Source organism: Aedes albopictus, chromosome 2 (genome assembly GCF_035046485.1).
Source record: "Aedes albopictus strain Foshan chromosome 2, AalbF5, whole genome shotgun sequence".
Classification (NCBI taxonomy): domain Eukaryota; kingdom Metazoa; phylum Arthropoda; class Insecta; order Diptera; family Culicidae; genus Aedes; species Aedes albopictus.
Window position 1 is genome coordinate 43,233,016 of NC_085137.1, and position 27,164 is coordinate 43,260,179.

The 27,164-nt window shown below is 36.9% G+C and overlaps 1 protein-coding gene across 2 annotated transcripts in view; it reads left to right on the top strand.

Moving 5' to 3' along the window:
• LOC109421347 (uncharacterized) overlaps positions 1-27,164 on the top strand; it is a 491,813-nt gene that overhangs the window by 166,483 nt on the left and 298,166 nt on the right. Inside the window, exon 3 of one of the 2 annotated variants that reach the window (XM_062849572.1) lies at positions 4,507-4,922. In XM_062849572.1, coding sequence (XP_062705556.1) covers positions 4,797-4,922 — 126 coding nt within the window. In that variant the 5' untranslated portion in view covers positions 4,507-4,796. Of the gene's footprint in view, positions 1-4,365; positions 4,923-27,164 lie in introns of those variants that run through there. The other variant, XM_062849571.1, reaches the window with a different exon arrangement.

The window sequence follows — 27,164 nt, forward strand, 5'->3', positions numbered from 1 at the left end:
TATGTATCTATTTTTAAAAGAAAGCAACGTCCGTGATGAAGTAGCTGAATGTTGAAAAACTCAAGGGACCTGAAACTCTTCTAGGACTTCGAAAACAAATATGAACATCTTTCATGAAGAAAATTAACCCTTCAGGACGCGCACTGTTGTAAAAAGTACAACACTACCAAAAAACCTCGCTCGTCGTATACAGCGCGAGCGCCGTGAAATTTTGATTGCTTGATGACGCGAGTCCTGAAAGGTTAAGAAGACAGCTAAACAACCCATTCCGCTTAACGTACTTCGGCCTGGCGTACTTTGGTTAGGCGTGGTTCGTTCTAATGACCGGAAACCCCTAGTTTTGCATTGGAGTCAGTACGGCCCACGTGTAGTACGTCAACGTGGTGAGCGTCAGCTGAGGCATTAAAAATGTTGAATTGCAGATGCAATACTCTTTTCAGGGAAATGGTACATTCGGGGAAATAACTTTCGGGAAAACTGCATTCGGGGAACTGGTTTTCGGTGAAATGTACAATCATTTGAAGGAGTCGTTTATAAAAAAATAAAAGAGTCATTGAGTATATAAGTTAATAACACTAGTTTCAAATATCTTGCGTATTGTTGGACCAATTTTAAATCTTTTTAAATTAATTAAAAGCTGAAGATAATACCATTTGATCATCTGAAAGCAGGTTTTGCGTCAGATTGACGAAATTGTAAATATTGGCGAGTTTTAGGGACGATCTCCTTGAATTTTAGCAAAATTTCCAAAAATATATGAAGAAATGTATTTTTTTTTTCAATAAGAAAAAATCAATTTAAAAATTCTTTCTCAAAGTTTATTTGACACATCATATGTAGGCGAGTTACAGTAAAAAATTCAGCTCAATCGGATCATTGATTACAAAGAATGAGATGTGCCGAGTGAAAGCCGAAAAAAAATTTCGCTCTACTGCATTTTTTTTGGTTGTATACCATTTCACCGAAAACCATTTCGCGGAATTTTTTTTCGCGGTGTAACATTTCGCGGAATGCACCATTTCGCCGAATACCATTTCGCGGAACGACTTTTCGTGGAATGTACTGTTTCGCGGAATACCATTTCGCGGAATTTAATACTTTGCAAATAATAATGGAATAACACATTATTTTCTCTGCTAAATTTTACTAGCTCCATCACCGATTCATGCGCAATCATAATCACTTCAGCTCTACGATTGTACTAATTGATATTTAATCTGTTACTTTTCTGAACAAAAATTTACCTTCTTTGATTCGTAGCACAGAGAACAGACGTCTATCTTCGTTTTCAGCCTTGTGTAAAACTTTGTAACGGTCAGTTTAGAGTATGTGGCTATGCTCCCGTTGCGTGGTGCTAGCATCCCATCACTTACATTGTTGTGTTGCCATTTTTGTTTCCAGTGCTCGCCGTTTTTGGCCGTTTGGCGCTTGTGTCGCTTTGTGGGGTAGTGTATTTTAACGAGTTGTTAGGCAACTGAATTGTTAAATTTTTCATCATTTACCTCCTGCTCTTCAAAGGCTGTTCATGTGATGTGTAGTTTTTAATGATCAAATCGATATCTCTATAGGAGATTTGACCTTCTTTTGATAATAGGCTGTTCTTTCAAGTTTACTGTTAAAAATGTTGGCTAGTGACCGAGCTGCTAACTTATCTGAGATTTTTCATTCTGTCAAAAATGGACTGATGTTTAGAGTAACACCACAGACAACAGACGTATCACTTGGAACAAAATACGATAAAAATCATCGTCACGAAAACATAATCGCCCAATGTTAATTAGGCTTTGGTGCGCAAACCCACTGAGTAGATGGCGGTAGTTAGTAAACGTCAAACAGGAGTAAAAACGATGCAAGCGCCATGAGCAAGCGATTTGCGAACTACAGAATATTTGAATAATCCGTTAAAAAAGGAAACGATAGGTAGAGTGAGACGCCTGTTTGTCTGTGGTAACACTGCTGGTGAGTTTTTTTTTGTGGCCAGGCTGCTGACGTTAGAGATTTATCATTATTTGAAACAAAGGCTGTTCATTCATGTTGCACTGGAGTTATCTATTGGCGGTCCTATTGCTAACTCTGAGGGAGATATGTTCTTTAGATCTTTCGAGACCCTTTCTTATTGATCCAACATCTATTCAGCCCAATGATTGTTCGGCCCAACGTCCATTCAGTGTAATCTCCTTCGGTCTAATGACCCAGAATCATAATTCAGGAACTGAATCTGCTTATCAGCTTCCACATTTTCACCTTTACCGATTGAAAGCATTATAATTATGCCAAAATGATGCTATTTATAAACAGTGTGACCGCGTAACCCTTAACACTCCTTAGTGATAACTTTACCAGATTTATCTTTATTGTTTATTGTTTATATGTTCTAATTATTTCAAACTGTTGTAATAGATATTATAAAAAAATCTTATTTTTGTATCACAGGTTTTTCCATCTTTCAAACAAACGCTGTTTTAACAGATATGCTGTTATGTTCAATACGAAACTTTTCCTTCTTCTGGTCAAAACTGTTCTTTCATAAATTGTATGCATTATACTTATTTTGCCATACTTGCTAAATTAATATTATCAGAGAATTTCCCTTCTTTCATACATAGGCTGTTCTTTCAAAGTATACTGAGAGACGAACCAGCCAAGGGCTGAAAGTCTCTATAATAAAGATAAATCAATCAATCAATCAATCAAGAATACTGCTACAAAAACGAATTTTTTCCATTTTTCATGTGCTGATTTGAATTTTGAATCTCATCATGATGTTTTCTCTCGATAAATTAAATTGTTTGCTCTTATTAACGATTTTCCGCGAAACGGTACATTCCGCCAAATGGTTTTCGGCGAAACGGTGCATTCCGCGAAATGGTTCATTCCGCCAAATGTCATTCGAAATGTTACACCGCAAAAAGGAATTCCGCGAAATGGTTTTCGGCGAAATGTTATACAATCATTTTTTTCCTTCGCGTCTTCAAACTCAGGGCATGATTCTACACCAAAAATGATCATCAGCTTACCGAGTTCAAAAATGCTGTAAACTTGTGTAATTTGTTCGGAAATACACCAATATTGGTATTTACTCTCTCTTAATTTAAAAAGAAAAAAAAAATCTCTCTTAATATATGAAAAATTTAAAATTTATATCGCACTTTCATGTGGATTAATCACAAAGGTGAAAATTCCCAAATAAAAAAATTAAGCAGGGTAATGATCGAATTTTGGATCCCTAGAAGACAATAGTTTAAATTTAAGCCAAAATCAAACAGATTCACATAATAATCATGTTGGTGTGATCGTAAAAGCCCCCAAAGTCCGTGAAAATGCCCAGTAGGTTATTGCTGGCTGAAAATTTCAAGAAAATGACTGCTTTTTGACGCATCAGTTTCCACAGATTTAGACCCCTCAATGCATTATGGGCCCTCGAAAGTATATATATTGGACACCCTGTGTTTAAAGACAGATTTTTATGGCTACGCAGCCTTGATAAATCAAAACAGGATGTTATCGAGTGAAAAAGAAGCATACATTAAAATACACGTTAATAAATACATTAAAAAAATGTTGTTATCTACCCCGACGTTTCGACATGTTTTTCGTTTTTTTTATTCTGTGTGGTTTTGTCTTAATCTAACTGGCTGGTGGTGATAAGTTACTTCAGGACTACATTTTTTTCCGTAAACGTGATGCGACGCTCGCACGGAAGGCAAGATTGATAATCATTGATATCAAGGTAAATAATGGTTTTGTGAGAAAATGACTGGTGCCTGTGCATGGCAATCTAATCTTGCGAATGATTCTAAAAATGTTCGCCATGTCATCATTAAATCTGCGAAAGTCTTGATAATCCAGTGATAGGACGTCGTTTAGCCGATGCCCAAAACATTTCGAAAAAGTGTCAGGGCAAAAGATTTTTTGATAGAACCTTTTTATCGCAGTAAAACTACTTATATACAGCTTTATGAAAAGGTGATTCATCACGCTTATGTATACACTAAAACAAAAACGAGGGTAAGAACCTTTAAAATATCATTTTTGCTTAAACATTCGTAAATGGTTAAATTAATATTTGGTTTACAATAGAACCATTGCAGTATATTTCGATACCCCAAGACTTTTAGTTCATGACGGATTGATTATTTCAAGAAGGCTGAAGGTTTTTGGAAAGATGTCGTGCCGATCTCTTATTTTCTACTAACGATTACTAACGACCTTGCCTTGTTGAAACTTTTATGTTTTCTGATAGAGCAAAAAATCTACCAATACCTAGTATTGAACTACTATGTAACATTGAATGAAAAATGTTTAAACTTTAAATGGAGCACATTTCAATTGTATTTTGTGTATTCTATGGGATGATCAAAAAGGTTACCAATAGCCAACGGTTATGGAGTGTGAAGTGTAAGTGTAGCTCTCAATTCCACCGTGCCGGAGCTTTTTGGTCGTCGTAGTCGTCGTCGTCGTGAGTGGAGAACGTGCTCTAGTGAAAATATTTGATTTATCCGACAGGCGGTGAAATTTGCACAAATATTCGATCCATTGTGTCCGGTTCGTGGTTGTGTCGGCCCTTTCCGTCCCGGAAGGAAGAGGGTGGGTAGGAAGCTTAAGAAGATTTGTGAGTGTTTTTTACAGTTGTGTGGAGTGAGGTGCCCCCAAAAAAGGGCAGCGTAAAAAAGGGCTCAGAGGATATATTAAGGGAATCCCGAGGATAAATTTGATTCTGCAGCCTCTGGCTACGGTGGCGGTAGCAGTGAAGTGAGTTTGAAACCTCGTACCGGAAACCATTTGGCAGAGCCAAAATGCTGCAGGTAACGGCAGATCGTATGTCCGGAAGGCGGAGCAGTTCCATCGGATGCCGCTCGATTATCGGCCGGCGGACGTCGATGTACATCAACCAGACCCAACACGACCGGGATCCGTTCAAGGTAAGTTTTAAATGAAAGTGAGGAGAGCGATGAGTTATGGATGAGTTTACTGAGGGAAGAGTTGAATTTATGAGTTGTGCTCTTTTTCGACAAAGGAAGATTAGCGCGGATTTATGTAAATCGAACATTGATTTATTATGATACAGGATGTGGTGGATTGTAAAAGTGTGTTTATACTGCAGAATGACACAATTGAGGTTCAACACAAATATAATAAGTTTATTAAATTAATTGATGCAAAATTTGAAAAAAATACGCTCATATCATTTGAAAGGTATGAGAGAAAAAATGTTTCAATAAGGTGGTAGGGTCTTGTACTATTTGGGCAGGTGTATCTATTTTGGGCACTTGTAGCTATAACTAAGTCAATTTCAAACCGATTGATTTGATTTTTCGTATAGAGTTAGATACTGTACGTGCCTAACTCTATTCAAAAATTCAAATCAATCGGTTTGAAATTGACTTAGTTATAACGGCAAGTGCCGAAAATAGGTACACTAGGGCAGTTCAGACTTTCAACATGTCATAAATTCAAAGCTCCCACATGTTTATTACAATCCGTGGTGCAAAACTAGAGTCCTGTCAATTTTTCAGCCATTTCGGTGGTGATATCATGGTGACCCAAAAGCAAAATATTTTTATATGGGAATAACTATGGAGAATTTTCAAAGAAGGTTCTCTGCGCTGTAGAGCATTACCACATGGATGAAGTCATAGGGTCAAAGTCAAATTGAATTCTTCAGACCTCAATGATGAGTGTTGCCGAAGACCGCAACTTGTTTCGACTCACGAGACAGAAGTTACTAATCAATATTCATCTATGCATGCTTGAACACAAGTCCATAGCTCGATCGACACGCTTGACACGCAGTCTTAGTATGCGTGTTAGCTTCTTGCACACCTTGCACGAAATCGTGTATAAAGATGTGCATGCGAGTGCAATTTTGTTGAATAACTTTTTATCCGATTGTCGAAATATGTTGCGGTCTTCGGCAACACTCATCATTGAGATCTGAAGAATTCAATTCGGCTTCGATCCTATGATTCCATCCATGTGGTACTGCTCTACAGCGCGGAGAACCTTTTTCGAAAATTCTCCATAGTAATTCCCATATTAACCTATTTTGCTTTTGGGCCACCATTATATCACCACCGAAATGGCTGAAAATTTGACAGGACTCTAGTATTGCACCAAAGATTGTAATGAACATATGGGAGCTTTGAATTTTTGACATGTTGAAAGTTTGAACTGCCCTAAGGTACACCTGCCCAAATGGTACAAGACCCTATGATATTATCTACTAGTTTCTCCAATTCTGTAGAGGTCTAATAAATAAAATTGTCCTTATAAGGCAAATACACTAACATTACTTTTGATTTCATGGACGAAAAAACTTTAAAAAGATTATGTTTATCTAAAATTTACTTTACAATTCGAGTTCCATGACCATGTGTTTTGAAATGTGAACATGAAATTCAAGTGCTGTCAAATATTATGATCCTGTGATTTCATTAAATATGAAATCAAGTGTTCTCCATGCACAATACTTATAATTTTCCAAATCTCCTCCGTTTATAACTTTAATGTTCCCCGTTTAATTAATTCATCCAACCATATACCATATGCCAACAGTAATCAAAATAACCACATATGTTCCCAAAAAGTTCCCCACTCCAGTAAAAAGCTACCGTGTAATTCGCGTTCCAAAAAACCGAAGGATGATCAACACGGTACAAGAGAGATGCGGAAACCGGTAGCGGAAAATCGAGGAAAAAATGTGCGCAGATGAGCAGATTTTTTTTTATTCCACTAGATTAATTCAACTGAATTTGTTTTACGGCCGCTGGCATTCATCGTCGTCGTTGTTGGCGTCGTCATCGTTATCACCGATGGATGTATATAGGCACCGCGGCTGTTTGTTGAGCTCGTCACATTTGCTGCTCGAGAACCAACCAACCAACAAACAAACCCCGAAAAACTCTTCACGGTTTGTGGAAAGGGAAAAAGCAAACAACCAAATAAACGGATGGCGAAATATGATTTAAAGATCAGTTGGTTTGACTGGTTCAAGGGGTTGGAGATTCAACCGGCGATTATGGATCAGCTCGGGGTGTGTTTCTAGAGAAACACATTTAGAAATCCCTCAAAGATTTTTATAGGACCCATGAGGTTTTATGGAATATTTTTTAAGGGAAAATTTCTGGTATAATCCTAGAAAGAATTCCTGGGTGAATCCCCGAATTATTTTATTTAAAAATGTTAGAAACAGTTTTAAAGAATTCTAGGAACTCTTGAAATAATTTCAGAAGGTATTCTGTAAGTCCTTAAGGACAAGGTATTTGGAGTACATTGCTCAAAATTTCTAGAGCACCGTTTTTTAGAAATTTTTTATTAAAATGCATCACGCTATTGACAACCACTGAACAATTAGCGTGATGCATTTTCATCAAAATCCGTTCAACGGTTCTAAAAACGGTGCTCTAGAAATTTTGAGCAATGTACTCCAAATACCTTGTCCTTAACAAATCCCACCAACATTTTTTGGAAGAACTCCGGGAGTATTTCCTGGTGAAACCCTGGCAGGAGCTCTTGTAGGAATTCAAGACGGAACCTCTTTAGGAATCTTAGTAGAAACTCCTAGAGCACCAGTGGGAACTTCTGATGGGATCCTTAATAAATCCCCAGATGAATTTCATCAACAATTCCCTGAGAATTCCACAAGAAACTCCTGGAGGAGTCCTGCAACAAATTTGTGAAGATCCCGCGAAGGATTTTTTGGAAGAATCACGGACAGACTGCCTGGAGCGGCGCCATCGTTCCGTCACCAAGCCATAAATCAGTACAGTACCCCACGCACACAAATCCTATATTTTGCATTAAATCAAATAACTCATCAAAGAGCGTGAGAGAAAAATACAAGAAATTTTTAAGATACATAGATATTTCTGTAGTAAATCGTTTTAAATCCAACAGTCGATTTTCTATTCTTTTTGCAACGAGATTTCTAAAATTTCTGAAAGAATGGGATAAAAATTAGATGTAATGTTATTTATATAAAATGCTAAATTCTTATTTATTTACAGAAATGCCAAACATAAAAGCTGCTGGAACTTTTTGAAGAACTTGAGTAAATGATTTTATAAAAAAAAGAAAAAAAAAACAATTCAGGACATACTTTCCACAGATATTACTTTTGGAAACTTCTAGAGCAATACATGAAAATTGTTTGAATTACTTTCCCTAGGAATGCTGTTAAGGATGCTTGAAGATTTTTATTTACTCAATTCTTGATTAAGAAAGAGTTGGAGATACGCTTGGATATATTTTTGGGAAGAAATTCTGGATACTTTACCAGAAATACACTCCAAACAATTAATACAAACTTCCAGCAATAACTCGTGAAAACCATCACAGTGTCTTAGGCTGCTGATCGGATAAAAACTAACCGTATGATGTTTTGTGAAAACAATTTCTGTACCATACAGTGTGCCAGCCACTATAACATGTATTGTAATGGAATGGTTCACTAAAAGCATTGCACATGTTTTCGTGCAATTTTAGTTGAATTTTTCAACCGTGCTTTGTTTTGATGATGTTCGTGACTTTTTGAAGTCAAAATAAAAATAAAAATAGATTTAAATTCAATGAAATGTATTAATGATGTATTAATAATCTATTAATAATGTTTAAATAAGTGATAAAACCAGGAGCCCTAAGGACTGCAGATCCAAGAGAAAATGCGGGCAAGGTATGTAGAGGGCGATGAGAGAAATGCGATTGTAGGTCAATCTGGAAAAACGCATATGTCAGATTTTTATGAATCAACGGATGAGGTTCAACACGAACCATTTTTGTATTTGTATTGAGGGGAGTTTTCTCCTCTTCCCTCATTTGAACTTGTCACAACCGAATCAAATGCGATTGACGAAATGTATTCTGGACATAGACCCATCTTTAGCATATGGACTGCATTGAGGATTGGACACTGAAACTACTTCTAAAATAAGTTCATCTGCAATTTGTTTTTTTAAGCATGGAACACATTGCTTATATTTGAATATTTTTTTTATCTGTATTAACGAGATTTTTAGCCCTAGGCTAGTTCATCTCGGGACCCACGCTTTACTTCCCTTCTGAAGGAAGAACCCACATTTTGTGAGTATGTCGGGAGTGGGATTCGATCCCAGATCCTCGGCGTGATAGAAAATGTTCTAATCATCACACCAGGTCCACTCCACGTTTGAAAAAAATGTTTCAGAACAGTTTTCTTATAATTTAACCTCTGAGTGAGCTACCATATAATTCAATGTTAAAGTTTGTTATGTATTCCAATCTTTAGTCAAACGGGTGCCTCAAATGTTGTAATAACGGTTAAGCACGCTGTAATGTTACTTATGTATGTACCTCGTCACGCACTTCATGCAATTACATTGGTGGTCAAATAACGCGTAGCGCGCTCGGCAAAGTTCGAACATGCCGCTCAAAGTGTTGCCACAAATAATGCTTAGTTTGCTAAACCCAGATATGTGGATGATGGGGCATAGGAGCCTAAGCTTAACCCGTTAACGTCCAAGGTGTCTCACAATTTAAATCTTCGAATGAATTTGTTATCAAAGGTCAAGTTTCAATAAAATTAGCATGATTTGATGAAAAAAATGGAAGTCTATGGTGTAGTTCCAAAAAAATTCTTCATTGTAGTTCCACAATATCTGATAATTTTCTCGAGTTCTATTTCAGCCCAACTTCTACGCTATCGTTATATTCTAATCCGTATAGATACAATACAGCTCTAAACATGTGAGAGAGATGATAACCACTCAAAAAGAATACAAAAAGGACTTATAAATTGGTACAGAAATATAACCCGATAATCGCCTAAAAGTATGCAATGCATGGTTCTTGTAATTTCATGTAATTTCGACTGTAGTGTTCAACATTTCTCATTTTTTTTAACAAATCAAACACGCAAAAACGGCTACGCTCAAAAATGTGTTCGGCCTGCACATTTTTAGTAAACATCCATGCCGCGCATGACTGTGTTGGAAACATACATTTTTTTTTAATTGCTCGTACGCTCACATGAGCATGTATTTTGCTATAATTTCGACATGGCAACCTCACTGGGTTTATAAACCACCTTCAAATACCGAATAATATTGATATTTTGCAAAAATGTGAGCGTACGAGCAATTCTAAAAAATGTGTGTTTCCAACACAGTCCCTGTGCGGCATGGGTGTTACTCAAAAATGAGAGTTTTTTATTTTAGAGAGAATAAAGAGAGCTCACTATGTGTGGCATAAGCAAACGTTAAAATACTTTAGAAGTTAGATTTTACACAGATAATGATTTCTAATAAAGCAATTGAGTTTTTCCTTCGGCACCTCACAAACTCTCTTTACGTACTCACCATACCATAGAAGTTTTTCATATTTAAAAAAGAAAATCGTGAAATAGTCACGGAAGAAATCCCGGGAGGAATTTTTGTATAAATCCCAAGCGAGGATCCCGGCTCATAGAAAGAATTCCATTAGGATTCTCTGAATATGTTTCGACAGAACATTTTGAAAGTATACTAAAATGAATCTGTGAAGTAATTCCACAAGAAATCCGTAAAAAAAAAAGCAATTCTGGCGGAAATCCCTGAAGTTATTCCTGAAGGAATCCCGTTAAGAATACCTGATGTATTCCTTAGAGAGTTCATGACAGGAATGCCGGCCAGAAGCTGAGCATGTCCGATCTATACAGCAATCTCGAAAGCAATATCTGAAGGAATCTCGGGAACAAACCTGAGAAGATTTTCGAAAGGAATGCCTGAAGAAATCCTGGAAAGAATTCCTGAAGGTATCTCAAAAAATAACCGCAGCTCATCTAATCTCCCCAAGTAACCACAGTGCTGAAGCCCTATTACATGCAGATATACGGTGTATTTAGTGCAATCATTACTTTACATGCAAACTTAAGGCTGAAATATAAACGACTCATAGAAAAGTGATCATTTGCCATACCAAAATCAGAAATTGTCAATAAAGAAGTAAGGGTGGGAGCAATAATAAACTATAAAATTTCCATAAACAAAACAAAAAGTGCATAAATAAATCAAAATTTCCCATAAATAATTGATTTTCGAGCAATAAAAATTGTCGGAATTTCCACAAATAATTCAAAAATTGCAATAAATAAACACATTTTTTCCACCACACAAGTTTAAATTTTCCATAAATAAATCTGATTTTTCCATAAATAATTTAAAAATTCCCAATTGAAAAACATTAAAAAAGCAATTGAAAATTTAGCAATAAATACGAAACAATGAGTAAAGTAAAAGTTTCGGCCGAACCATGCGGCGAAGCCGCATAGAGGATTGAGGAACTGAGGCGGCAGAAGGCCGCCGAAGTTTCCGAAATCCGACGCGCCGTAACTGCGTCAATTCGGATCTAGGCAATCCACAGATCCAAGAATTTGCCCGGTAGAATGCGAACAGAGTTGTTATCCCTTTTTAAAGTCCGACGAGCGTTAGCGAGTTCGGACAGCAAGCGATTGTCTGTTAAATTGCACGCATAGTTTCAGTCTTTCTATCATAATAGTTCTGTAATGTAGTATGTTCGAACTTTTTTGTTAGAAAAAAATTAGTTTTTTATTGCAATTGTTGATTTATTTGTGGAAATTCTGGCATTTTTTATTGCTCGAAAATCAATTATTTATGGGAAGTTTGATTTGTTTATGGAACTTTTATAGTTGATTATTGCTTCTACCCCTATTTATTTATTGGCAATTTCCGAATTATTTATGGAAACTTTTTAATTTATTATGGGGCGTTTAATTGGCTGCCCAAACTTAAGGTTGATTTAAAGTGGAAATGAGCAATTATAGAATCAAATTAGGATTATACTGGTATAATCTTGAAGCAGTCGCATAATTGTCTATTTCAAAATGGCGTCGGATATTTATTTTTGAGTTCTACTCATGAATCCCGATCGATAGATACCCATATTGCTTGGTATCATAGCTCAAACTATCATTCCATGGGCGCCATCTTTGATTTCAAAATAGGGTCAAATATCGATTTTGACTTCTTCTCATGAAGCCCGATCGATCGAAACCCATTTTGCATGGTATTATAGATCAAACGTTCCGTGGCCGCCATCTTGGATATGGTCCGCCATTTTGGATTTCAAAATGGCGTAAAATATCGATTTTTTACTTCTACTCATCAAGCCCGATCGATAGATATCCATATTGCATGGTATTATAGATCAAACTACCATTCCATGGCCGCCTTATTGGATATGGTCCGCCATCTTTGATTTCAAAATGGCGTCGGATATTCATTTTTGAGTTCTACTTTTGAAGCCCGATCGATAGATACCCATATTGCATAGTATCCGAAGCAGCATTGCCGTTAAACAGCATATATTCTGGAGTTTTGACCGCCATCTTGGAACCTAAGCCGCCATCTTGAATTTTAAAATCCTTGCTACCACCTCCATATCCTAAGGAATTGATTATGTTTGGCTACGCAGTCATTTATTGCACAAACGACGTTCTTTATTTGCCCGACGTTTCGACACGGGGATTGTGTCTTCCTCAGGGGGTACTGTAATTTTACATATATTCTAATTGTTTGTGTTTATGTCTAATTGTTTTAACTTACAATATTTGTGTCGTTATTTGTCCTATGTTTGGTCTAACTATAACTGTCGAGTTTAGCGGTTTTTGGTACATGCTGTAAGGGTCAAGTTTGTAATAAAGTGGAAAAATTAACATTAAGTTCACTTATTAAAAAATCTTACACTTTGAAATTTCTAATTTTTCCCGCACAACTTTTACTGCTCAATGGCGCATTCTTTCTAATTTCTAGTCCTTCTTTCTTCTATCCTACAGACTGGTTAACGTGCCCTATCGGTGTTATTGATTCCCTCTCATCTATGCTGTCGTTTCTCGGTGTCTTACGCTCCCTTCTGCTTTTTATGTCGTGCAACACTGCTGCGTATGTCGTACTCAGTCTGTCTATGTCGGTTCGTTTATTAACTGTGTTGTCGGTGTTCGTGATGTGACACATCTCTAAAAATGGAAGTGTGGATTGTTTGTAGCTATGGTCAATAATTTGTGTGTGTTCTAAATCGAATCGGTGATCTTGTTCTATACAATGTTGTATTAGTGCTGTGGTTGTTTCCATCAGTGATGTCTTGGCTATTTCTGTGTTAGTATTGTCCCAGCCCACCAATCGCAGCCACACCACCCGCACTGACCGAAATCACCGAGGACAATCAGAACCGACCGGATCACAATCCATCCAACCTGCTAGCCAACGAATCCACACCAATCGAATCACCAATCACCTCTAATCAGATGCAGCAACAAACCGAACCACTCTGCCACCATCCAAATGCATCTTCTGATGTGAATCATGCGAACCAAACACCATATCCACATAACGTTATCTCCAATCACTCCAGCACCACAAATCCTGTAGCAGAACAATCTGAAACGACAAATAGTTTAAAAACATATAGGGCAATACCGTACATACCTTCACTTTCCCAGAAAATTATAAAAATATTAGCCAAAGATTATCCCAACTTGGCAATAACAACAAAACAGAACCGAGTAGTCAAAAGCCTCCACACACTAGTCAAGCATGCAGTTAACAGAGATGATGTTAGTAATGCAATATGTATACAAAATACCATGTAGTAACTGCGAATGTTGCTACATCGGCATGACCACAAACACACTACGAAAAAGACTAGCAGGGCACCGATCGAATGTTAATAGGTTAGATAAACTGATAAATGATAACAATACTAACACAGAAATAGCCAAGACATCACTGATGGAAACAACCACAGCACTAATACAACATTGTATAGAACAAGATCACCGATTCGATTTAGAACACACACAAATTATTGACCATAGCTACAAACAATCCACACTTCCATTTTTAGAGATGTGTCACATCACGAACACCGACAACACAGTTAATAAACGAACCGACATAGACAGACTGAGTACGACATACGCAGCAGTGTTGCACGACATAAAAAGCAGAAGGGAGCGTAAGACACCGAGAAACGATAGCATAGATGAGAGGGAATCAATAACACCGATAGGGCACGTTAACCAGTCCGTAGGATAGAAGAAAGAAGGACTAGAAATTAGAAAGATTGCGCCATTGAGCAGTACAAGTTGTGCGGGAAAAATTAGAAATTTCAAAGTGTAAGATTTTTTAATAAGTGAACTTAATGTTAATTTTTCCACTTTATAACAAACTTGACCCTTACAGCATGTACTAAAAACCGCTAAACTCGACAGTTATAGTTAGACCAAACATAGGACAAATAACGACACAAATATTGTAAGTTAAAACAATTAGACATAAACACAAACAATTAGAATATATGTAAAATTACAGTACCCCCTGAGGAAGACACAATCCCCGTGTCGAAACGTCGGGCAAATAAAGAACGTCGTTTGTTCAATAAATGACTGCGTAGCCAAACATAATCAATTTCACCAAATCAGTCGATTTATCATCAATCCTAAGGAATGTGTATACCAAATTTGATGGAAATTTCTTGACGCATTTCAGAGTTATGCCTATGTTCCAGCATACATATATACATACTTACATACATATGAACATACAAATAGAAAAACATACAAACATATAAACATACAATCATACATACATCGACTTTTGTATGCATTGATTAACAGCTCTGCCGAAGAAATGAACTGTTAATTATTAACCATTGTCAAGATTCCAGGGAAATAACTTTTTTTTTCGCATTGGAAATATGCTCACCGATCGTGACAATATGCATTCTTTGCAGCATCGTTTACGCCAACTAGTGAAACAGTCACATACTATATTATACACTATGAGCAAGGTATGGGTGTGGAGAACATCTTCTCTGAAGAAAGTATTCTTAAATTTTGCAAAATTCTGGAGATATTCACATCAAAAGGACTGTCCTATTTATAGGACGCTGGGAGTTCGGGGCATCTGTCCTATAAATAGGACGCTGGGCGGATATGGGTTAAACTGTTAATGCAATTAGAGATTACACAGACTTTGACGTGGACGGCCTATATTTGAAGAGTTATCCAAGGGGCTTTTAACAATTCCCAAAGGAGTTGAATTATGTTCAACTTCATAACTTCTAGTTCAAAGATAGTTCTATTTCATTTTTTTTTTCAGGCTTCAGATGCCATTGACAGGAGCCGAGACAGGAGCAAAATTACAAAATAATAATAGATTCAGTACATAACAAAAGAGAACCATTTCCAAACCATTCAATATAATTTATAGCCAGTAATGAAATTAATATTCGAAACCATACATTTTTGTACATTTTATTGGTTGAAACCATACATATACCATACAATGTACAGTATATTGAACCTAGGTTTCAATAATAACAACAATTCATTTACAATCGAATGTATGGTTTTGCAAAAATATTAGTATGGAAAGATATTTTTTGTATTGTAACGATACTTAAAAACCCATACAATTAATTGAAAAAAAAAAAACCATACTGTATGGTTGACAACGTTACATTTTATTGATGTTGTATTAGCATTAGCATTAGCATTAGCATTAAGCGAGTCGCACACATTCGTAGGTGGTACAGTCCTAGACCGCTGTTATGAGTGTTGCCTCCTTCCCGTCCGAACCAAAGCACAAAGATTTGGGACTAATCTCTGACTCTTAGACAAGACTGACGCAATCCTCCAATGGTCGAGCACTGTCCTGGCCACGTCCTTGCGACTGCTGAGGGATGGGAAAGGATGGTTAGTTTTGGACACCTATGAAAAATGTAGACAACTCTACGATCTCTCAGGCCTAGGTATCACGGGAATTTGGGTGTTGTTAGTGGAAGGGTAAACTCCAAAGGATACGCTTGGTCAACGTTCAGGCGCACCATTGTTTAACTGCTTCATATCAGTTGTCTGCCCAATTCGTCCTGGTCATCTTGATGGCATTTGGTTGCATTACTATATTCTTCGGTTGAAAATCTGAATCCGATCCGCTCTCCTCATTATTGATGTTGTATTGCTATTTTTACCATTATTTATATTGTAAAAATACGATACTAAATTGTACTGTTACAATACTATGCTCGGTTCTTCTATTGTATTCTTTATTCGGGTACGTATAGCCCATAAGAAATCTTTCAAACTACAAGTATTTTTTGAAGATTTTTTTTCTACAATTGTTTGCTGTGACCATTTTATTCAAAATGGATTTATGATTTCTTCTTCTTCTTCTTCTTCTTCTTTTTGGCGTTACGTTCCCACTTTGACAAACCTGCTTGAAGCAGGCTGCTTCACAGCTTTTCTATTGCTTACGCACATGAATGGCGTGCTGAATGAGAGCCTGGAGGTCTTCCAATTTCTCATATATTTTGACTGAATATTCCATATAAACAACCTTCAACTTATTTGCGAAAGCTTAATTTTTAACCGATTTTTAACTTTAACAGATATTGCGCAATTTGGTAACATGTGATACCCATAATTCTATATGTGGACCATAACTAAGGGCCACACAAATGTCACCAACCACATAAATCAAGAATATACATTCTATGTATGCTTGAACCGAAAGTTGTCTATCGGTTGGCTCCCATCCTCCCCAGGATCATCGCGTTTGAAGCGCGAAATGATGGATGATGTTTTAATTTCAACTTTTTCGGAACGTTCCGCTTCGGGGGAAAACGGAAGAGAATCCCCGGATTGAGACGGAGACGACTCAAGTGACGACCGGCGCGCTAGCTGGCTGGCTGTTGCTTGATGAGGAATTATGATGATTGGATACCCGAGCAAAGTCTAACAACAAAATGATAGCAAATCGAAAACACGATTTGTATTCAGCAGCAAATTGATATCATATTTTGATATCAAATTATCTTGATTAATTTCGATTTCAAATTTTGATATCGTTTTGCTGTCATTCAAAGTTATTTTAAATATTTAAGTTTTTAAGTCATTTCAAAACTTCTAGGCGACCTTGTATAAAGCATCTAGTGATATACCATCAGTGCAATTAACGTATTGCATTTAGGTTTACAAATTATCCAAAAAACTCTGCATTTAACGATTTATCCATTTTTTTTACATTGATTGCAAAAGCAGTAATCAATTTGCCATCACTGATAGCAGGAATTGTTTTCAACTTGCTCTCACAGGAACATTTTTCTGCTTTCATTTTTGATGTTTTAACCGTTAAAACGGCCAAAACGACATCAACCTGAGTAATCATAATTTGTAATATCACAACATCAAAATTTGTTTTCGATTTGCTGTCAGACTTTGCTCGGGTACCATCTCCAGGGATGTCGGTCGGTGGGATACCGACCGGAGCGGATTGGATTCCTCTGGTTCGAAAGCTTCTGTCGTCGCGTCGGTGGTATTGATGAGGAATCGAAAGCGATGAGATCAGCAAATTGTGCTGGTGGTTCAATATTTATTATCCGGGAGGAAACGAACAGTACGAATGTTTAAATTGATAAACCGAGCATATTGCCGTATGCTTTTTCAGGAAAATTTATTGGATTATCTAGAGGCGTCCATTCGTTTAATGCAGCTTGTGTAGATGGAGGAGTTGTCTCGGCAGCAAAATTAATCTGAAAATTATTTTCAATTTTCTACCGGAATCTCAGAAATAAATTGCATCCGCTGTTGGCAGCCAGCAGGGCAGGAACCATCATAAATTCACATGCAACGCCATCTGCAATGTATATATCTGTGCTACCTGCTATTCAAAGGTAAAAACTCCGCTTCTATTTCAATTATGACAAGTCCAGATATAAATTGTATAATTGAATAGTTTTAAAGTAAAATCAATTACAAGTACAATCTTCAGCCATGTCAATCATATTAACTTTATCATAACGTATTCAGAAGTTTTCAAAGCTAGAGGTAGAGGTAGAATTTCTTTTCGTGTTAAAACTAAGATCAGCAATATAAAAAAATCCTGGAGGAATTTCTTTCGAAATTTCTTGAAGTGCTTATGTCAGAATTGTTTTGTCATAAGATGAAAGTTTAGCAGATATTTCTGAAAGAACTCCAGATGGTAAAATATTTACCTCGTTATTTCCATCTTCGCCTGTCACAAAGAATTGGGACGAATGATTTATTTGCTTATCGTTCAGGCACACTGTACTGTTATGGCATTACACTTCCTTATTTTTATGTATATTTTGAGTTCAGCTGTTGAGGTTGTAACAGATTTTGCTTGCATCAAATTCCACTAATTTTGCGGTTCGCATAAACTTCCAGACTAACGGGTGAAGTTTTCAGCAGCATAAAATCGTTATCGATATGGGAGAGGGTGTCTATACGACAAAGGGAGACGATCTTATAAAGTGAATTGGGTGTAGTTGTGATATAAAAGTTTTTGATCGCTCTTTTCTTCCACTCTTAAAAAGGGGATACAAAAGAGTAGCGTCATTTTAATAAAACATCGTTCGGTTATCTAGGAAAGAAAACCAGAACGACAGTATAGGGTAAATGGGTGTAATGCACCCCACTGAAGAAAAACGCTCTTAATTTTCTGGCGATTCAAGTGCATTTGGCATGCGTAATCGATTAGAAATCTTAAATAGGTATTGAAGAATAATTGTTGATTGGTACAGAAAAGCAATAAAAATATTAAAAATACTGAAAACTAGAGTTTTGAAGTCATACATATAGGGGGATTAGGGGTATAATGGACACCCTAAGCAAATGAGTATGTTAGGCCTGTATAACAGACAAAAACTTAACATATTATCAGTTGGCTTACAACTTCAACTTGTTTCCTACGTATTTGAATCATTTACAGCAGGTAGAATGTCATTATTGTGAAGAAATAATGAATTGTAAACCGTGTGTTTTTTGGGGCTGGCAGGAAAGGTACGGGGCGAAATGGACACCCCTGCATATTTTATGCTGTATCTTTGAGAATATCGACCAGATAAGTAATTTGCCAACGGAGATCAATACCACAGATATAATACTCCATCTTAGACGAGTTTACATAGCTTCAAAGTTAATTAAATAAATTTTAGGCTAAAATAATCGGATTGAATTTTTCAAACTCTCTAAAACGCCTAACACTATGCAACGCGCGTACATCCATTCATAATTGCCAGTGTTCATTTCGCCCCGAATAGACTACAACATTGAAATTGCTTTTTTCAGTGTGTTCTGATCAAAAATATGATACTTCATCCATTGCTAAATCTACGTATACATGTAGATAAGCTAACAATTCACTTATTTGTATGGTGGACACACTGAATCACTCGTAAAACCTATTTGCTGCTGCTTAGAAATTATAAGAAATCCACCATATGAAAAACATACTTCAATTTCAATGATATTTTGGTTATTTTGAAGGAACACAAAAGGTACTTTTGAAAAATAGAACAATGACTTGTTCCATTTCGCCCCGGGTGTCCGTTATGCTGTCAAATCCCCCTTCTGCCTTGCGTAAGTAGTCTTTATTGTAAACAAAGCTAGTTCTGCCTTTTTGTGCTTTTTTGCAACTTTAGTGCCGTTAAGGACAGACTTGTTAGAATCCCAAAATGGCCGACTTTGGTACCTACTCACGATTTCGAGCGCACAAATCTCTTCGTATACAAAACCAGCACACGTGTTCTTCTTATTTTAAGTATATATCAAGTGAGCAAGAACTGAACAATGAAATGCACTGTTGTTTGAAGCTTGTTTATTGAGATTTGTGCGTCTGAAGTGCTGATGTACTTTCGAAGCGAGATTTCAAGACGTTTATCCTTAACTAGTTGTTGAAAGACCTTCTTAGGATAAGCACGTGGTGGAATTATCGCCTGACACAGTTTTTTTTACGTTGCTGGGCTCCCTTAATGGGGTGTATCACGATAGTTGTTTTAAAACAGCAAAATTTTTAACGTTTTCGAAAAACGTTTTGAAGCTTCCATAGCCGTCACTTCAAAAACAGAGTTTGCATGCAACACTTTATTGACAACGATTTGAAGTGGACAATAATTGTGTAGATGAAGTGTTGGTTTCAAAGATGTTGTCGTTTCTGCTAAGGGGGGCATATTATACTTATTAACCCCACAAATGGTTACACTTCGGTTATTTTAAATAAAACATTCTACAGGGAGTAGGGTAAAAGCACTAGACTTCACCACTGCTCTAGTCTTCTCCCCCTCCATTCAAATTCCATTTTCTATGTATGAAGTGGCGAAGATTAGAGCGAAATCTAGTATTTTTACCCTATCTACCAAAATATCCTCTCTAATTTCGCCACCATGTGACAAAAACTGTATCAATTACTTAGTCAACAAAAACCCGTTGGAAACTGGTAAAAACTTTGAAATTAGAATACACATTATGTTTGATTAATTGGCAAATTGAGAGATGAAATTATGAAAATAAGTTCTAGAGGGATACCAACCCACGACTATGTATTCCCTAGACCGGTGCTTTACCCTACTTGAAGATTTTAATCAAACTTTCTGCGTCTTCTTATCTTCAAGGTTTCCGTTGCATCAGCATATTTGTATAAGTCTGTAAAGAGCAACGTGGATATGAATTTAGCTGGAACTCTCCTTGAAGTGTTTAAAAATATAGCTGAGAGATTGCAGGGCTATCAAGATGATTTCAGAGGGGTTTCGGGTGCTTCAGTTTCAAATGGCTTTAGCAAGATTTTATAAACGTTTTATAGAGTTTCGAGATATTTCAGGAGATACCAAAGAGATTTATGGTGTTTCAGAGGGGTTTCAGGGTGATCCAGTGAGGGTTAAGGGAATTCCTGGAGGTTTCATATATTTTCAGAAGAGGTGGGCGTATCAGAGGGTACTTCAGATGATTTATGGGGTTTCATGGAGATTCCTGAGAAGTTTCCGATTGCATTTGTTCTAAGGCGTATAAGTTGTTTTCAGAGGATTAGGAGACGTATCCGGGAGTTTCAATTGATTTCAACCTTCCTTTTGCATCAGGTTGGCAGCAGCTCGTTGACGTAGTGCACGGTTTGAACAAAATATGACCCTGATGCCAAAGAAGGGTTGAGATGATTTCAAAGAAATTCCAAGGTGTTTAGGGCCTTTTTGAAATGTCTAGGGACTCAAAGAGCAAATGGCTGTTCAGGATGGTTAAACCCTCTATGAACGATGGAAACGAAACGAAACATCAAAACGTTTCAAGCGGATTCAGGGAACTTCAGAAGCTTCTTGATGGTGTTCCATGGTGGTTGCAAAGGGTTTGAAGAGATTACCAGTGGAGTTTTAGGGATGAGGGATGATGGGGCTGCAAGGAGTTTAATATGGTTTCAGGGTGTTTCAGAAGAGTTTCCGGGGCGTTTAGTTGGATTTCAGACAGGTTTCAATGCGTTTCAGGCAATTTCAGTGGTTTAACAAACAGTACTGCTCCCGCATTAATCACCCACTCACCAACCCACTCAAACCAAACAAACAAGACGGCGCACAGTGCAGTGTAGCTTGGTCAAAGAGACGAATAGAATAATTTTGCCAAACTTAACCGAGTGGAAATTAAGCAGTATTGCCCCTTTGAATGTTTACAGACTTATGAGATATTCTGTTATTTCACGGGCACAGTTTAAAAAAAAAAACAATGTTAAATCTCAATTAAAATCTAGTTTTGCACAATATTGTTGACATTTGTCTCACGGTGCGCAGCTTTATTTACGTTTTTGACAATTTTCTCTCTTCTCTTCCCTCTCACTTTTTCTCTCAAATCATGTCAATCCACCGTGATATGCAAATATTGCAATGAAAATATTATATTCAATAATATTTAAATATTGCAATGAAAATATTATATTCAAAACATTTGATATGATTGGACAAGATACTACTTTGTTGTATCCTAGGGTGGGCGATCTTAGTCTCGAACACCTATTCTCCCCCCTTTCTCTTCTCATTTTACTCTCTCGCTCTCTTGTGCAACTTTTGATACTTGGGGCACGTTATGGGAGGTTTTTTTTGCTTATTTCTCCGAAACCGTGATTTGATCTCGCGATCCTCGGGTAACAGAACCGCGCTACAGTATAAGCTATAGATGATCAGATAATGTGCGTTGATTTTTTGATCTATTTCAGGCTCAACACCAGCAGTTGTCTTGTTTAACCCCGTGAAACATTAATCATGGGAAACGCATCAGGGGAGATTTATTTGCAAAAGGCCTCTTTATTTTCATTGATTACCTCCGTATGCTACCCATTACTAAAAGGATACCCGAATGATGCCGGTCCTACTAGCCATGACACATAAATTAGAACGTTGTTTTCGTGTTATTGTGATGTACTTTTAGGGTGAAACATCAAGAGATCCCACTGCAGTTTTGCATACAAACTTTAGAGGCACAAATCAGACGAACGAAGCATCGAAGCAAGCCGCACTTGTTTATCCTGGCTTTGCTCACTTGCAAAAAGAGGCTGCTTTTCCAAATCGAGCGCATTTGAAAACGTGAGTAGGGGTACAAGTCGGCCATTGTGGCAGCCATATTTGTTTTCTTTGAAGTTTCTCCTTAGCATCATTTGTCTCTCCTGGCAGTTCTGTGGCATTAACATAGCAGTTTAGATGCATGTTCACCAAAATATATCGAGCATTTCAAATGCTACGCAACAGCTGTCAGATATTAAGCAGCATTTCGATTGCTTATTTATCTTATCGTTGTTTTGATCACCGTTTACTTTATCTTTATGGGATTCAATTGGTGTTTTTCGGTGATGATTTAAAACTCACTTTTACTCTTCCTTACGTTTCAACCTACTTCATTGCTTTCGGTCATCTTCAGAAGATTCCGGAATTAAGTGTACCGCATTGACAAACGAACATCCGGCGGAATCTTCTGAAGATGACCGAAAGCAATAAAGTAGGAGGCTGTCCATAAACCACGTGGACATGAGGGAGGGGGGGGGGGGTTCGGCCAATGACCATTTTGTATGGAAGAAAAAAAATTGTATGGACTAATGACCACGCGGGGGGGGGGGGGTTGAGAAGTCCCAAAAAAATGACCACGTGGTTTATGGACAGCCCCTAGGTTGAAACGTTAAGAAGTGTAAAAAATGAGTTTTAAATCATCACCGAAATACACCAATTGAATCCCATAAAGATTGCTTATTTTGGGCAGCTAAGCAGTCGAACTGCTTTTATAAAGCAGTAAGCAGCTGGAATGCAGTTTTGAAACTGAAATAATGCTTATTTAAATGCTTATTGGTTACCTGGGAAGGCCATTGCACAGTGGTCCACGAACCAGATTTACGAGGAAAGATGCATTCAACGCCTTCAAATGAGTTTTTAGGCAAATATGGTCTTCTACAAAGTTGTCCCTAATAATACGGCCCTCTTTAAAATGTGCATGTAAATTAGGGTGGTCCATATTTTCAAAGAAATTGGTAACCAAACATTTTTATTTGCAGGAATAACTGTATACATGCTTTGGAAAAGATGTAAATCTATCAATTTTGAGCAAGTTTTCCGAAGACTTTTATTATGCAGCTTTAAAATAGACCGATCTGGAGGTATTTTTCTAAATAAGCTTAGGGTGGTTCAAGAAAAACCGGTTTTCTGGCGTTAACTTTTTCAGTTTAGATTTTTCATCAAAGTCGCCCAAGAAACACTTGTAGAGCATTTGAAGACGCGTCGTTTCGTGCGCTGAGATGATCGCTATCTTCTTTGGTTCAAAAGTTATAGGCATTTTTTTAAATCATAGTTTTTTAAAAAGGTGTTATGACGGGTTGGGGCAAACATAAAAAATATCTTTTGCCCGCATTCAAAAGAAGAAATGTTGTTATAAAACATATCCAAAAAATAGAGGGGTGTTATTTTTGTAACTCAAGTGAAAAATACTTGAAAAGTGCCTATTTTTTCTAGAAAATCATCAATATCTTTTGAACGGAATGACGTAGTAACATTCTCATCGCACGAAAATGCGCGTTTTTTAAAGCTCTAAAAGTTATTCCTAGGCGACTTTGACGAGAAATTTGAAACAAAAAAGATAAAGCAATAAAACGTTTTGTTCTAGCGTCACCCTATGAAAACTATGGGAAAATGCTCCAAATTTGGTCAAAACAGTTTAAACCCTTTATCTCTTTTGTTTCAAATATCTCATCAAAGTTGTCCAAGAACCAGTTTTAGAGCTTTAAAAAACGCAGCAATTTCATTCGCTGAGAATGTTGCTACGTCATTCCGTTCAAAAGATATTGATGATTTTCTAGAAAAAATAGGCACTTTTCAAGTATTTTTTACTTGAGTTACGAAAATAACACCCCTCTAATTTTTTGATATGTTTTATAACAACCTTTCTTCTTTTGAATGCGGGCAAAAGATATTTTTTATGTTTGCCCCATCCGTTATAACACTTTATTAAAAAAACTATGTTTTTTTTAGAAAAATGCCTGTAACTTTTGAAACAAAAGAGATAACGACCATCTCAGCGCACGAAACAACGCGTCTTCAAATGCTTTACAAGTGTTTCTTGGGCGACTTTGATGAAAAATCGGAAATGAAAAAGCTTACGCCAGAAAACCGGTTTTTATTGAACCACCCTAAGCTTATTCAGAAAAATACCTCTAGATCGGTCAGTTTTAAAGCTACATAAAAAGTGTCTTCAGCAAACTTGCTCAAAATTGATAGATCTACAACGAAGATCTATTCCGAAGAATGTATATAGTTATTCTTGCTAATTAAAAAGTTTGGTTACCAATTGCTTTGAAAATATGGACCACCCTAATTTTCATGTATATTGAAAAGAGGGCCTTATTTTTAGAAACAACTTTGTAGAAGACCATATCTTCTTAAAAAATCATTTGAAGGCGCTGCATGTATCTTTTCTCGTAAATCTGGTTCGTGGACCATTGTGCATTGGTTGAATATAGGGAGCTTCAAGAAGTTCCTGAGGATATCTCTTGAGTTTCAGGAAAGGGGGTAACTAGTAATTTTCCTTTCTTTGTATGATAAGCTTTTCTTCTGAGAAATACAGGCATAATTATGGAGGCGATCAATAAAACATAGCTGGGCTTCTAGGTATTATGTTGGGATGGTCTCTCGCATGACTGCATTTAGTATTACGCCGTTTGAAATCTAGCCAAACAACTATTTCAGTCATATGCCATTTCAGCTTTTTGACATTTTTAGCTTTTCGAGATTTGGCCCTATGTATTCAACCTTCTGTGATTTTTTGTCCGGCCATTTGGCCGAATATTATTTGGCCAAACAAGTCATTTTCCCGAATTAGGATCGAAAAAAATAAAGGTGCAAGCAAACTACGGTCCGGATAATCAAGAGCGGGCTTCAAATGGTTGCTAAAATTTTTATTGAGAACTTTCTCTTGATCATGTTTATATCTGAGATTTTTCTTTCTTTATATTATAGGCTATTCTTTAATGTTAAATTGATGTAGCGAACAATTACATGACCACTTAACGTCATCATTCCTTCATCGGTCAAACAGCATTCGAAAGATCACTAGTTACGTTTGTAAATTCGTTGTTCTATACTGAAGAGAGTCGTTTTAGAACATTCCGAAGATATGTATTGCTCTTATTTAAGGGGTAATATATGGTAAGGTCGAGCAAAAAGTCGATTTTTTATTCTTTTATCTTAAAGTATGGGTTCTAAAGAATGATGTGTCAAATTTTCATAAAGATCCAAGAAGTAAAAGTTAAGATATAGCGTTTTGCGGCTTGCTTCCTTATGGGCGCGTAGTGCAAACTTGAAACTTGATGTTTCCTAAATATGAAAGTTCAAAAATAAAGTTGTCAAAAAATAGTGTTTTACGAGAACGGTTCTAGCATCGCGGAAGATTAACCAATATAATAAGTTAATAAATAGTCAAAATTTAAGAATTTCTGATGCATTCTATGCAGAGTTACAGCATGTTGAACTTTTTTGTGAGAGAAAAAAAATTTGCCTATCCCAAACATTTTGGGCATCCCCTGTAACACTGTTCGATCCCCATATCAGAATATTTTATAATTGCGCTCGTTTCCTTTACTCGGAGTTTATCGAAACTTCGAAAAATATCTTAAAATTTCCAATAAACTTGTTATTTTTCCGCTGTTTGTGCCTTCATACTCACCTCAATTCCCCCCGCAAGAATAAATGAAAAACGATTGAAAACTCAGAAACAACATCTTGTTTATCTTTTCGCACCTTGATCTGCTTATTTCAGCTTATTTGTGCTTCGCTACTCTACACCACCTCGCTCCATTCGTCCATTCTTCATTTCTGCGAATATCACGCAGTGTGCCCCAGTTTTGCCATCGGGCATCCATTCACAAAAAGTCGAAAAGTTTCACCAGTACCTAGCACCATCCGGTATGTATTCATATGGCAGCGGCGCCACGGTGCGCACCGATAGTCATCGAACAGCGAGCGATAAAGCTGCCGCAGTGGCGAAACTTTTTCCGAAACCATCAATGGAGAGTTGTTATTTCGTTATCGCGGTGTGGTGAGGGAACTAATTTTAGACGACTTCGATCCGGGGGTTGATCTCAGCTCTAAACCAATCCAATAAGAAAGTCAATGACTTTCTGTTTTGCGTTCGCTAGTCACGCTCTGTAGAAATTTGCTTCCCAATCAAATTTTGAGCAGTCTTAACTTGCGAAAGCCTAAATGAATCGATATGAAATATTCGCTGATTTGATTCGTTTAGTTGAGAATAATACCTCAATTGGAACAAACGATCAACGAGAAAGCACAAACCAGCTTATAGTTTCAGTTTTCGATACGATCCAGCATATAATAACTCTACTATTGCTTTTCTGGTAGTTGAAAGGTTTTCCAGTAACTTACCTTACCGGGACCGCACTGCCTACATGGTTCTGAAGGGTTCAGAACAGCATTTCATGTTCAGCAATTGAATGGCATAACAGACGCTGTTTGAGTTCCACCTCCATTACAAACTCTCGAGACGCACCAACCTCCTCAATCTAGCTCATTAGCTAGTTGTGTCACCACATTCTCTGTTGGGCAAGAGTAAGCATATTCCAAGTTCAATTTCTTGCCCGTTGTTTCATGCCAAAAGGCATTGCTGTTTAACCATAATCTTCCATTTTCGGTTTCTGTAACGTTTTTTTGGGAATAACTTCAAAGATATAAATTGAAGAATGAGAAGTAAAGCATGGTTAATATAACTCCTACTTTCGCTTACTGATAAAATCACGTCAATTCCATTTTCTGTTTAATCACAGACAAAAAAACAGTGTAACTATTTCTCTCTACAAATAAATAGCACATTT